Source organism: Antedon mediterranea, chromosome 4, assembly GCF_964355755.1.
Source record: "Antedon mediterranea chromosome 4, ecAntMedi1.1, whole genome shotgun sequence".
Taxonomy (NCBI): Eukaryota; Metazoa; Echinodermata; class Crinoidea; order Comatulida; family Antedonidae; genus Antedon; species Antedon mediterranea.
The window spans coordinates 9,524,645-9,540,256 of NC_092673.1; the positions used below are offsets into that span (position 1 = coordinate 9,524,645).

Here is a 15,612-nt window from a genome sequence, read left to right on the forward strand (position 1 = left end):
TAATTACGCTTACCACTACTACCAACACCATTCTGTCTGCCTGGACACAATGTCGATCTACTGAAGTGTCCCAAGCGATTACATTTTCTACAGCGTTCGTTCCAGGCTGGGCATTGCCTTGGTGGATGTTTACGCATACAATTCGCGTGAACTTCGCGTTCGCTATGGTTACGTGTACGCGCCTTGTCGCTGCCCGCGTGTGTGTGGCTTTTCTTTACTTCATTTACACTAGCTTTATCAGACATTATCAGTGTCAATTCTCGCTTAGAACTCTCATAATTACGCATACGTTTGACTACAGTCTCTAAAGATGCGTTACCATCATCTCCCATAACCTTAAGTTTCATTGTTGCGTCTGAGATCCCGAAAAATAATTTATCTCTTAAAATTGCGTTTACGTCCTGAAATTTGCAGTCGTCGGCCATTGTTCTCAAATCGTTCATGTGTTCATCTAAACCTTGCCCTTCTGGTCGTGGATACGACCAAAATTTGGCTCGCATGGCCATGACTGGATCTCTCTTTTTACAGTAGTTCTCAAACTTGGTTAATACATTGTCATAATTATCTTTTGACTCACCCTCAACATATGTAAAATTGTTGAAAATTTCAAGCCCTCGTTTTTTGAGCACCGTGAGCAGGATCGCTATTTTCGTTTTATCGCCCTTGCCGTTTGAATCGGTGGCTGTCATGAATAAATCGAAGCGCTGCTTCCATTGTTTCCACTGCGTGGAAATGCTTGGCCCGTCAAAATCAAAACTTTCAGGGGTCTTAAACCTGAATGATTCCATTGCAAATTATTTTATACAATAAAATGCACCACTTCTGACACCATGTGACGTTGTTAAACGTATATATTGCAATTATTAGTTGCAAGAAATAAAATGACAGACGACTGTAATGAGATCAATGAGAGAGAGTAACTTTATTCAAAGCCTGCTGGGAACTCCTGACTGTGACGTCATACACACATATATTTGATATAGATAGATATGTGACACTAAAAATCTACATTATTTGGCTATTATTGGGCTATTAAAAATCTACATAAAAATGGCTATTATTTGTCTACTAAAAATCTACATTATTTGGATATTATTGGTCTACTTAAAAATGGCTATTATTGGTCTATTAAAAATCTACTTAAAAATGGCTATTATTTGTCTACTAAAAATCTACATTATTTGGCTATTATTCGGCTATTAAAAATCTACACTATTTGGCTATTATTGGGCTGTTAAAAATCTATTTAAAAATGGCTATTATTTGTCTACTAAAAATCTACATTATTTGGCTATTATTGGGCTATTAAAAATCTACATTATTTGGCTATTATTAGGCTATTAAAAATCTACATTATTTGGCTATTATTGGACTATTAAAAATCTACATAAATTGGCGACTATTGGGATATTAAAAATCTACATTATTTGGCTATTCAAAATCTACATAAATTGGCTATTATTGGGCTTTTAAATATCTACATTATTTGGCTATTAAAAATCTACTAAATAATTGGCTATTAAAAATCTACATATAACTATTATTGGGCTATTAACAATCTACATATAGATATTATTGGACTATTAAAAATCTACATATAACTATTATTGGGCTATTAACAATCTACATATAGATATTATTGGACTATTAACAATCTACATATAGATATTATTGGACTATTAAAAATCTACATATAAATTGGCTATTAAAAATCTACATAAATTAACTACTGTTAATTTAGATACTTAAAATCTACAGAAATTTAAAATCTAATCTTTTCTGGCTAAAATACAGATACAGAACAATAATTCATCATAATTTATTGGCAAATAACAAATGTATAATCATTAAAAAAATAACAAATTAATTTTTTTCCCGTATTTGTAAACCTTAATCTTGTCCATACATATGTGAGTCCGAAAACTTTAAGCACATATTTTAACTCAGTTGGACATGTAAAAGGAAGAATACCAAACAACAACAACAGTTACTTTTGTAACAATTTAGACTTATTAAGTGAAACAAGACATTAGTAACCAAATATACAGTATACATTTTATAAATTTATTTAACATAAAATTAAGATAGTACAGTATTTGTAAACCTTAATATCTTAACCATAACATTGCACATGTTTTAACTCAGTTGGACATGTGACAGAAAGAATACCGAGCAACAGAGCAACACTCATCACTTTTGTAACAATCTAGACTTATCAAATGAAACAAGACACAGTATCCAAATATACAGTATACATTTTATTTAAACTTCAAAATTCAAAACAATTCCTGAATGGAATTAGACCAGACAATAATAAGAAATGCACCAAATATTGTCACTATTGACATGAAAAATTAATTACGCAAAAGCACACTTCACCATAAATTAATCATCTTTGCACTTGACCATCAAATTTGTACTAGTATAGGTTAAAGATTGTTTAAACATTTTTTTGTTGAATATGCCATTTGAATTTTGCTATACAAGGGCTACCTACCAGTAACCTATTAACAGACTATAAACAAACTGATAATAGCCAGTAACTATTAATAAACTATTTATTTTATATACTTAGGCCTACTAAGAATTATTACAAATAGATACAGTAGATATAGCTAGATGACCTAGGCCTCTAGGCCTAGATACTGCATTAGAAATCTATTATTAATATCACAGTTGTAATATCTATCAACTGCATACTTACAATAGCTATACTAGGGCTACCAATAATAACCTATTAATAGACTAGGCTTAGGCCTATTAACAAACTGATAATAGGCCTAGGCAGCCCAGTATAACTATTTAGTATTAATATTATAAACTAAAAAATCTATTTTATAATTGAACCCTGGGAAGTAGGCCTACAACTTGTGGCTTATTACTATGTTTTCATTTATGTACACACCTATAATTATATTATACTGTATAATGCCATTGTTGAATAAATAAATGTTTTTTGAACAACAAACAGGCAATGTAGGGCCTAGGCTAACTAGTAGTAGGCCTATAAGCCTAGGCTATAAAGTATATTAGGCCTAGGCTAGGCTATTATTATTATAACTTGAATGAAAAATGCCTAGTGCAATTTAAAAAAGACTAGGCCTAGGCTAGGGCCTACCTAGCTTAGTAGCCTAGCCTAGGCCTACTAACTAATAACTAATACAGGCCTGGCTAGGTTATAGAGCCTACTAGAGGCCTACTAGCCTAGCTTGAGTGTTGCCAAAGTGCGAGTCAACGAGGCACGCAATGCAGGCATAATGCACGCAATCCACGCAATGCATGCAATCCACGACGGTAATTCAACGGAAAAAATACCAACAAGTGCAAGCCTTCGAATAATAATAAGCCTTCGTTAATATTTTGTGTACAATTCATAAACATTTATGAATCACCTACCGTTAATGTAATTATGTTAACAATTTTGAATATCCAGATGCAACTTCGATGTTTACAGTTAGTTTTAGATGGTGCCTGGTCACCGTCTAAGAAGCCTAGCTAGCTAGCCTAGGCCCTATAGTATACGGTAGCCCGCCCGCCGGAGTAGAGACGGCTATTCGCTGTATGCTTAGTACAGTCTAGGCCTGGCAGTAGCTTCTTTATCAACGCTGTCAACAATGGACGAATACAGTGGATTACGGATATTTTAATTACTCCCCTCTAATGTTTGATATGAACATACTAATTTATATTAAAATTATTTAATATGTTTTATGGTGCCTCGCACTTTTGGTACAATAGTGCAGTTACACTTCGTACTGACTCGCTTGAATTGCAATTAACATGGTCACGTGGGCCGTTGACTCCAATGAATCCAATGAATCCATGGCTTGCAGTTTGTCAATACCCGCCTAGCTTCTAGCCTATCAAAAAGGAACACTTTAACTTTAACAAATAAAATGTAAAGATATGGATTGATTCACTTACCACTAAACTGACATTGTGGTTGGAATAAAAATAAACATTCATGGTCTGATCGAAAAGGCCTACAACAAGCGAATGCTCCTTTTTTCTCTGATCATCTGCATCGTGCCTGCTGCTGCTGCAAAAAAAAGAAGCGGGAATTTGGGTGTAACAATTGTTATACACACGCACTAATATAGACAACGGCTATCTATAACCTATTAACAAACTACATTTTACATTTTACATTTAACTTATATTCCATACCTACTAAATATCTATTATATATAGATAGATGGAGGCTACTACAAGTCTATTAGAAATCTATGAGTAACACCGTTTTGTATTATCTATCAACTGTCTATTTATAATAGATAGACAACAGCTATCTATAACCTATTAACAAACTACATTTAACTTTCCTTCCATACCTACTAAATATCTATTATATATAGATAGATGGAGACTACTACAAGTCTATTAGAAATCTATGAGTAACACAGTTTTTTATTATCTATCAACTGTCTATTTATAATAGATAGACAACAGCTATCTATAACCTATTAACAAACTACATTTAACTTTTTTTTCATACCTACTAAATATCTATTATATATAGATAGATGGAGACTACTACAAGTCTATTAGAAATCTATGAGTAACACAGTTTTCTATTATCTATCAACTGTCTATTTATAATAGATAGACAGCAGCTATCTATAACCTATTAACAAACTACATTTAACTTTTTTTTCATACCTACTAAATATCTATTATATATAGATAGATGGAGACTATTCCCTGTCTACATAAAAACTCTTAAGGTGAAAAATATCTATTAAAAACTACTAACAATGGTGTAGCTTAAAGGCCTACTTTAAATAGTGCTACATCAACTATGATACAACTACTTACTGTGTACTTTTAATAGGTAGTACCTATTATGTCACCTATCTATTTTATGTAGTCAGAAAGTAGTCAAAGAAATTATGATAAAATCCTTAGTAGCCAAGAGAAAAAAACTACTAACTAATATTAAGCCTACTAAGGATAGAGCTATTTCTATTAAAGACTATCTAAATATACTATCTAAACATAAATAATTCCATACAATAATAATAGACCTTACATAAGTATCTAAATAAGTCATAGATCAAACAATACAATATAAATAATTCTTGGTTTAAAATAATTACAACTATAATAATAATAATAAGATAAGTCTCAATTGCTTACCAAAGATATGCCTGGATAACATGTGCAGCTATAGCTATACACTATCTCAATTACTACTGTACTACAGCTTTAGGCTTCTAAGTAAGCCTTGGTACATCTACCACTTCTATAGCTAGGCCAGCTTAGGCTTCTAAGTAAGCCTTGGTACATCTACCACTTCTATAGCTAGGCCAGCTTAGGCTTCTAAATAAGCCTTTTGTGCTTGCTAGGTCCTTACCCAACAAGCCTAACTATCCAACTGCCAGCCACAGCCCAAGCAAGCTATGCCCTCATTAGCATAACCCATATGGTTGGTCACCTGTTCACTTGACACCCTTCAGTGAACACAAGCACAGTATACCTAGCTTGGATTTGGCACTTACATTATCTTTAAATTATTTTATTTTAATTTTTATTTTAAAAACATGTTTATGTCTCGTCATGATGTATTTTTGGGTTTGGTCCCTAATGATCAGCTTTGGCTGGATGGACCACCATCGTAAATAAACACCCATGATAATTCAAAGTGGGGGGATCATCACATTTAACATTTATTTTTTAAGTTGTAATGACAAGGATCAGGAACTTTGTAGTGTAAAAAAGCAGATTTTAGAATGGGAAGAAAAGCAGAAGGAAGTAAAGTCAAAACATTTTAAAAATGATAGAAATACAAGTGATCAAAGGTAAGCTGCATAAAGTATAACAATAGTAAAGGCTTACTTGTTCTTCATCTTCACACTACCACTGATTTCCCAATAAATTTGTTGTTGCCACATTGACAGAATTCAGGTGTTGTCTATTTGGTAATGTTTTATTAGTATTGTAGACCTAGAGATTATGATAAAGAAATTAAGCTCAGAAGTCAAATCAATGAAATCTGTGCCGCAGGAGAATGATTGTGATGATAAAAAGAAGGTAATTAACTTGGTAAAAAGAGCAATCTTCAATATTAACATTATTGTTTTATGAATACTGACTACAAAGAAGTTCTGGCATCTAGAGTTAGGTGTTAAATATACTCCATAAAATCTTAATCAATAGATCAGAGAACTTGAATGGAAACTTCATGTTATTCACATGCAGCGATTGGCAGATCAAGAAACAATCGGCCATCTACAGGATAATCTTAAAGATGTTATCAGCAAATTCTTAGACAGACGAGATGGCATCATTAGTTCAAAGAATGACAGGTACAGTTAAACCATCATTTTACATGCCATGGAACCAAAAGACAATTATATAAAATTTATAGCAGGCAAAACAATTCTATTTCCGGTCATGTTTCAACAAAATGTTCAAAAAGTGTAAATATAAACATATATATTTTGAACAATTTGACACCAAATACAGCTGTCTACTACAAGCGGTTACCGATTTTCAAAAATTGGCGGCCATCTTTTTTAACGTCAAATTTTGAACCTTTGCGGTAGTCCGATTTTGGTAAACTTTTGATATATGTTTTTTGAGACCATTTTTTATTGTAATTCATCAAAAAACATTTTCTTGCAATTTTTTTGGGGTAATGAAACAGTTTGACTCGACTATATACATCGTTAGAATGCTCGGGAACACCGATTTTTTATTTCATTTTCTTGAAGTGTATGTATCATATGTATGATTTATTATGAAATTAAGAGAACAAAAGTTGATTAAGTCATCATTAATGGCATATTAAATTTACAAAAATTAATTTCGACAATCAAACAAATTATAACATTTTCTTAGGCCGAAATAACAAACTTAGCATTAACTTTCTTCCTTAAGAAGTTCATATATTAAAGTTAAAAGTATATAGTTTGACAGTGCATTATTTTTAAAAATCTTTAAAGATGTCATCATAGTAAAACATTATAATTCATTGCGGTATGTAATAATCTATCTGCACCAAAATGGTTACTGCATAGTAAATACACGGAGGAATATTTCCATAATTTTTAGTCAGTTGTGTATGGCTCGGTGGTCTTTGCTCGTGTCTATAGCATTCAAGGTACCGAGTTCGAGTCTCACCTTGGGAAACGAAACGAAATAAGATTTTTTTTTATTATCCGTATTGTTTGTTCAATTGTATTTTTTAGTGTATAGATTATACAGATGATTTATAATGAAATTTATTTAAAAACACAAATGTGGTTTATGACATTGTATACGCAGAAGGATCTTTGATTGGATTATGATACCGGCTATTGTATTTGCGTTAGCAAAATCCTATAATATATTATAAATAACTAAAGATTCTGAGAAAATCAATCAATCAAAATATCTTAAATCAATAAATTATCTTTATTTAAATCAATGCATATAACCTATAATTCGTCATAGTGACGAATTAAATCTAGTTTATATTAAACCTTTTAGGAAATGGGAACTTTTCCCTCAGTAATATCTGCCCTGCTCCTGCTGTATGATGTTTTTATATATTTCAATATGTTGTGTATTTTGGTGGAAATAAATACAATATTAATATTATATTTAAAATCTTTCAGGACTAGCGATACATCAAGTGACATCTGCCAGGCTCTCACTCGTGCTCAAGTACGAGCGTATGCAATGAATCTTAATGAGAGCCCTCTCTACCTGTTTGAAAATTCACAGCATGGTGGCCTTCAAGCACCAGACTTCTCAATTAAAAGCACTAATATGCGCACATCTACTCCGAACCATAGTAGGCCTACACCTTAATGTTAAATACTAAAAACATAATAAAATATTTTTTGGCCACTAGTTTTTATTAAACAATAAATATATGTTTCTGTATTAATAAATAATGCAGTATTTTATTCTGCTATACTAGGTTAAGTTAGTAACAGATGAACAAATGTAATTAATAATAAATGTATTATTTAAACAAATCCCCTGAACAAAATAAATCAAAAAGTTGTTATTGCTGTATTTATTCATATTTGATTTACAAAAATCAATGAATTACATTCTGAAGTAACAGTTCATGGGCTGTACACCATAACCACCACAAATCCCTACATTTTTGGTATTTTCAACACTAAATTACAATTAAAAATACAAATGTGTTCTTCAATCTGCAGTGGAGGCTGCTAGGGCTCAAATGAGAGTGTTTGATTCAAATTTTTGCAATATCACCAAATGTCGTGTTGGTTCCCCATACTCTTTATTTCAATTTCTGCTGGATGCTATTTGACCCTATGGGAGCGGCTAATTTGCATAATTCAAAATGGCCGCCATTTTTACAATAATTATGTAAGGGAGGGCGAACATGGTGGTTGAAGGTGGATCTTATGAAGAAGTTCTCTAAAAGATGGCCACGGGGCTTAATCAACAATTTTTAAAAAAATTATGAAATTTGTATACAAGGATCGTTTTAGAATACATCCCTGTGGTGATTATGCTTTCTTGGCACAGCGTAGTGATATTGGTGTGTCTGATTATTTGATTTGACGCAGCCATATTTTAGACTAGAGAGAAGCTCTCCCACAGATGGATGCCATGCATTTCGAATGCATTGGAGTTGATCAAATAGCCTTCTGCTTTCTTGTCTATGTAACAAACACAGAATAGTAACAATCTTATTTGGTCCAATAAGAAAATTGGGAAAAAAATAAAATACTATTTTTGACATTTGATCTATAATACAAAGCATTGCTATATCTTAGTTCAAAGAAGCAAAACAACAAATAAGTAAAACAAAAAGAAACATCCAAGAAGAAAGTTAACATCACAGATAAAAAAGATTTTGATGTCATACCGTATGTTGCAGGTCTATCTGAACGAGTTAGTAAAGTGTTTAAAGAGTTTGGCATTAACACCGCCATTCACCTCATTCTTCACTTCACCAAATTATTGTCCACCACAAAGATCAGATTGATAAGACTAAAGTTAAACTGCATATATGAAATTCTACAAACAAAGAAAAAACCGAGATGAAGGCGCACACCAACTGAGTCACATATCTGACCTGTAGACAGACATGGCCCTCTAGAGGTCAGTCAGCCTAATTACAGGTAGTCGTTCTTCTGAAGAAGTTGTTCATGAAAGGAACAACGAAACCGTCAAGAAAAGAAGGTATTTACCATCTAATCTCTCGTAATTGGTTTGATAAAAAGAATTGTTTACACTTTATTAAGAACATACCTGTTCAAAATTTGATCTTTATTTTATGAGTAGGTAATGTGGGAGATAACATGCTTCCCATGCCCTAACCTAAAATTAGCTGACACTAAGTTACAGGCCCCCTATGGGAATTTAAATCTGTAATATCCAGAGTGGCTTCATTGTGCTCCATACATAAAGTATATAGCCCCACTATGTGAACATGGCGGAATACAGCCACACTGAATAAAGTATATGTTTATCACAGTTACCAAGCATCAGTGTCCATATATACTGTTATTACAAAATGGATGTTGAATGTAGGCTCAATGGATGGAAATAAAATATATTTAATCTGATGAATGATGGCAATAAACATAGTGCGCAGAGTTGAATTGTATATTTGCAATAACAATGAAATCAACTCTCCGTGAACCTACTGCAGGTAAAAATTCAAGGTCTGGCTTAATATTTTTTCCTATGAATTTGTTTTTTATTTGGTTTCATTCACTGTACCTGGTCAATACCTAATAAGAAATGTGCAATATTAATTATTTATTTTCATGTTGAAGATGTCATCATGTTTACAGTATTTTTATTGTTCACTATACTGTATATGAATCTGTTCTCAAATGAAATGTCAGCATCATGTTTTAACTTATTATAGGTGATCATGAATTATGAATTAATGTAAACATTTTTTTGTTGTTTCGTAATATTCACCCAAGAGGAAAAAACATTAACATAAATATTTGACATTTTTCCCCCTATTGGGTGTTGTGACACCCAATAGGGGAAATGATGAATGGTTAAATTTCAACTCGGCTTCAGCTTGTTGAAATAATAACCTTTCATCATTCACTATTCCACTCATAAACATTAATTATTTGTAAACTATATGACACAAAATAAACACACATTGTAATAACAATAGCCATAACTAATAGTTTTTCTTGATCAAATCTTTAATTCTTGATATAAAAAAAATACGACCAGTAAAGAACAATTATAGATGAATAGTGGGGTTCCTTTTAGCTCCAAAAAAAGGGCCGGTACTTCAAATTTGGGTAGAAGCATGAAATTTAGTATGACAACTCGTATCGAAAATTCGCAACTTTTAAGATTTGAGGCCACTTCAAATTTGACCTCAGATAATGTCCGATTCCTCAGAACTCGTAAACCGTAAATCCTAGACACACGAAAATAATGTCAAATGATGCAGAAGTACTACTTTCTATTCATGTTTATGACAGATGTTGATGATATTTTGAGTTGAAAGAGAGATAAGGTAGTTGTAGAATAAATGTTTAATTATCTGCTGCTTCCATCTTCTATCAATGTTGAATAGTTGGCAGCAGAGTAGAGCAGTTATAGATTGTGCACAAGGGTGTGGTTTACAGCATGCCATAGTGTCCTACCGCATGCCATAGTGTCCTACCGCATCGTACACATCAGACTGTCTAGTGCCTAAATATAGTGCATTGAGACTAATTTTGGTGCTGCAATTTTAAAGACCCGGTATTGTCAATAAACACTTTCAGATAAACGTTCGAAACAGCCAAATTAGTCCAAACCAATGGCGGAGTAACAAATTGTTGGTAACTACGGATGTATATCTCTGGTTAGGAAATGTGCATTGTCCATTTTTTCCTTTCATCCTCCTTTACATTGTTACAAATACTTAATTTGCATACACAGCTCTGCCCTGCTATTCTAAATAGGCTGAATTTAACAGTTTGGCATACCAATGTAATTAAAACCTAAAATCATACATGATAGTGATACATTTATTTTTATGTATTTTGAAGTGTTGGCTGGAAATATTCCATAATTTCGTTTACCATTTCATCATCAATTTCTTCGTCCCCTTCTTCGTCCTCGTCCCCTTCTCCATCCTCGTCCTCATTTCTTTCAATTTCCTGAGTTTCTTTATCTGATACTGCAAAAAAAAAAAAACAGCAGGTGTAATAGTGAAAAGCTTTAAAGATATATCCTCCTGAAAGAGATTTTTAAAAATGTTTTCGTTTAATATACCATTTTCAGTTCACTTTGACAAAAAATTGGGTTAAAAAATGATTTACCTGAAAAAAACTGTAGTTTAATGAAAAATAGTCAAATTGAATTTTTGGTTGAATTATTTTATCATTATGTAATCCGATATAACACACAGACAACAGATTCAAGTAAAAGATATGGAACTTTATTCACTACTATATACAAGAGAATTTGAAAGGCCAGGTGCAGGCAACACATTTCTATTGATCATACATTCCAATAATTATCGATCTATATTTTTCACTATGTTTCATAATTGTTTGGATTTTATTTGTGTTACATGAGCTTGTTTAAAATAAGCACGTTTAAAATAAGCACTTTGTTATCAGTGGGGGGATAGTTCAAATTACACAGTAAAATCTCTATTCGTTCGTACACAATCTTGTAAATAGAGAGGCATATTTAAAAAACTGTGAAAAATAAACGGTGTGGTAAAAAATGTTATTAGATGACTAAATATAAGTAATATAACTTGAATTTTACGTTTCTATTTTTTTTTTCATGCTATAGCAAAAATTATCCACCGTATATCCACCATCTTTTTTCACCTAACTACTGAAAAAAGTCTTCCTGGTTTTTATAGCAGAATTTTGACTAATTTTGTATTTTAAGGGAAATGCATGTTTTTTGTCTTGATTTCTATTACAAATATTATATTTAAAATTCATGCCTCTACCTGAGCTTTAAGACTGAGATCTATCTTATATCCTTGTGTTTGCTAGTGCACTATACTGTAATTGAGAATCTGCCACATAGATGATGCTGACTATGTGTTGGCCTTGTACAAGCCACTAAGCTCATTAACCCTTTTACTGCGGAGCATTATTCCCACCTCTGTGCGTAATATATTTAAGAAAAACATGATTATTTTTGTGGTGTGTGATGGGCAAAAGGTTAGTCTACAGTTAGGTATAAAACAAGAAATATTTCTTACAAAAAACGCTGCTCGCTTATTGAAAAATATTTTTTATTTCAAATGTTTTTGAATGTGTCATTTTATTGTCACATAATAGATAGTTATTTTACCTGAAAAAATGTAATTTAAAGCAACAAATACTTAAATTGTCTGTCAGACAATGGTTTTTGGGTTTCTTTTCATTTTTTATATGTGAATAAATATTACTTTTTTTGTTACAGAAGTGAATACTCAATTTCTGTCACTTTAGTTAATTTTATTGCTAAGTTCAAATCTGGGGGTCACTTCATCACCCTAGATATTTCAATTGTGAAGTATCCTATTACAAACACAAACTTTAATGGACTGTTTCGATAATAATTCAATGAATATCTGACACTGACAGTGAATATAGGGATTTGTAATTTTAGCATGACATGTCCTAATAGACTCTTTCCCAGCCGTTTGTTGGGTCTACTGTAGCAGCTGGAATCAATAAATCATAGTGGAGTTTCCATTTTTTAATGGGACGTAGCGGGCTAGAGCAGCAGCGTGAAAAAAGTAATTTGCATATTGATGACATCATTTCATGTTTTTTATCGAATCAATGATAAAAACTATATTTTCTATAAGAAATTCTTATGGAATACATTTTTCCAACTGGATATTGATGAAGATACGTATAACAAATAAAAATATAAACTAAATTGAATTATTTTTATTGTTTTATAACAATTATGCACAAATCAAAGTTTTGGGGCAAAATCGTAAAAATAATGACATAATTATGTGTAATTATTTTAACCAAAAATGGCGTAGTTAAGACAATTGTCGACTGTGAGGCCTCAAATTGTTTTACTTCTTTCGTGGCTAAAAACGATCATTTTCAGCGATGTTTTATACCCTATATTTCAAAAAGTCAGATTTTCGTAATTCTTTCTTTATTGTAATATTAATACAACATACTAACAGATAATGTTTAATTTGGTTTTAATTTTGCATCGTAATCCCTATAAGACAACATGACTATTATGCAATCCTAGAACATATTGATCACCACCATGTTAGACCGGGCGCCCGGAAGATTTATTCATGTGAAAAGATACAAAAGGTTTGATGATGTAGTTAGGTGCGTATTAGGGCGAGATGCAATATTCGAAATTGCTGCCGGGTCACAGCCTGTACATAGGGCCTGTGGGGATCATAACATAGGGGGTAAACTTTTTTGGATATCATTCGCAGTGGGCTAATGATTACATCACCAATGACAGCAACTTTATCCTGTACGGGGCGCCAAACAGCAACATTTTAGGGCCACGCCCAAATGGGTTTATTCATATGAAGCGATACAAGGTTGAATCTTTTTTTAATCGCAGCAGTACATATTGGGGATGACAAAAACACCAATGACAGCAACTTTATCCTGTACATAAGCTCAGACAGCAGCCCTAAAGGTCCGCAGTTTCCCCCTATTCGGCTATATACTCGGCGCGTATGTCGTCTAATGGCGTTCAGCTGAGTTAGAAATACGTGATACGGACTCGGACTGACAATAAATACTGGTAAGGTATAGATTAGACTATCGATTACACACTATTACTGTATTTTTAATTCAATTTAAATTTAAAAAAAGTAACCGTTTTCATGTGAATTAGACTGATAAAAACCAACAAATAACTTAATCTGCCAACATTTTAAACATCGTTACTTGTCCATAATGGATCGACTACTGTATCGATTACTGCACATTGTTTTACTTTAACTGAAACAAAGTCAAATTTTTAATTGTTACTGTACTAATATTAGACAGTGATATCTGATAAAAGGCAACATTAATTAATATTAATAATACTGAACCAAATTAAATATCGTTACTTATCCACAATGGATCGACTACTGTATTGATTATTAGGTGATCATTTAGAATAAAATGATCACCTATTGTTATTGTACAAAATCTTTATTGTTATTATTATTCTTCTTTCTGTACACTTTTTGTGTAACAAATATCTCAAAAAGTTGAATAACAATGATCACAAAAATTTCACAATGTCTTTCAAATACTTTAACTTAGCCCTAATAAGCTTTTCAGCGTGATCACTCACCTGTGACGTCACGTATACGCAATTTTGTGAAATCACATTATCAATCATATCTCCATAATTAATTATCACATAATAATGAAATTCAATACACGTAAACTTCAGGTCAAGAGTAAAAATATTAGCAAATAAAAAATGCACGTGCACGTAGGGTCATGCGCACGAAATCGCACGTTAAAAATTTAAAAAGGTCAAATTAAGTTTTGATCAATTTAGAGCATGAATTAGGCCATTTGCGTGTTTCAAAAAATTACTGCGCAAAAAAAAATATTTGCGCGCGCGATACTTAAAAAGCGTAAAAAATACGATTTTTTTATACAAATCGCATTCTACTCACCATCCTTAGTACATTCACCAAATTTGAGTCAGTTCCGACTTAAAATAACGCTATACGAGCAGATTAAAAATGCCAAAATGCGCAAATTAATTGCATCAAAGTGATGAAAAAGGTAAAAATAAAAAATAAGGCCTTTTTAAAATGAATATAACTCTTCAGAATGGCAGGTGACCCCAATTTTTTTAACTTATTATGGAAGCCAATAAGTTGTAGATATAAATATATATACACATTAGACGTTTAAAATGGTATGACGTCATCAAATGGCCACTTCAATTTAAAAATTAGTAATATTTATCTTTTTGTATGTGTTATCACATTCAATAGAGCGCCTCTCCGTTATTTTAGCTCGATTTTTGCAGACATTTTAGTATGTGCTTGCACAATTAATTATCTTTCTCATGAGTTGTCAACATTTTATTTTGATGACGTCATCACGCGTAAAAACTTGAATAACCAAGGTCTTGTAATTTCAGGTACACCATACATTTGAATATCTTATAGCTCTTCTGAATTAAAGTTGACCTTGATGTTTGTAACTTATTATGAGAGCTGATAATATGTAGATATGAATTTATTTAAAAATTATGCCTATCGGATGTTATAACGTTATCATATGGCCAGTTGAAGTTAAAAAGTAGTTTTTTCATTTTTTTCGTCAAAGTTATACAAATTTTAAAGAGCGCGCACCGCGCTTCTACGTGTCAAATTCTCTTCCAATCCTTATATTTTTTTGCTCAATTCATTATCTTTCGAAATTGTCATCTTCGAGTTTATTTTGATAATTCCATCATACCAAAAAATTAGAACATGATGTGGGTCCCGTAATTTCACCTATGCTACACTGTATATAGATATACAGTATATACTGTACATAATAGGTACAACTCAGCACTATACGTGTATATGCATCATGTCATAGGATGGCGTACATCAGCTTTTTACGATCGTATGTTAACGTACGTGCATGTTTAAAAAATGTTAATTTCATTAAAATGATAAAAATGATCACCTATAATTCGTCAAAGTGACGAATTAAATTCTAG

The 15,612-nt window shown here is 32.1% G+C and overlaps 2 protein-coding genes across 8 annotated transcripts in view; one reads left to right on the top strand and one right to left on the bottom strand.

Annotated features, from left to right (window-relative positions):
• LOC140046567 (uncharacterized) overlaps nt 1-7,992 on the top strand; it is a 131,451-nt gene extending 123,459 nt beyond the window's left edge. For 5 of the 6 annotated variants that reach the window (XM_072091261.1, XM_072091260.1, XM_072091262.1 and 2 more), the window contains 4 exons: nt 5,679-5,798; nt 5,934-6,030; nt 6,157-6,305; nt 7,599-7,992. In XM_072091261.1, coding sequence (XP_071947362.1) covers nt 5,679-5,798; nt 5,934-6,030; nt 6,157-6,305; nt 7,599-7,794 — 562 coding nt within the window. In that variant the 3' untranslated portion in view covers nt 7,795-7,992. The remainder of the gene's footprint in view (nt 1-5,678; nt 5,799-5,933; nt 6,031-6,156; nt 6,306-7,598) is intronic. The other variant, XM_072091265.1, reaches the window with a different exon arrangement.
• A 1,898-nt stretch (nt 7,993-9,890) lies between these two features.
• The window catches only part of LOC140046563 (general transcription factor 3C polypeptide 5-like), a 53,967-nt gene continuing 48,245 nt past the window's right edge, over nt 9,891-15,612 (bottom strand). Inside the window, exons 7-8 of one of the 2 annotated variants that reach the window (XR_011844810.1) lie at nt 11,909-12,066; nt 11,039-11,116 (exon numbers count right to left, since the gene is read on the bottom strand). Coding sequence is in view for 1 of the 2 variants with exons in the window: in XM_072091257.1 (XP_071947358.1) it covers nt 10,971-11,116 (146 nt within the window). In the remaining variant the exon portion in view is untranslated. Of the gene's footprint in view, nt 11,117-11,908; nt 12,067-15,612 lie in introns of both variants that reach the window. The other variant, XM_072091257.1, reaches the window with a different exon arrangement.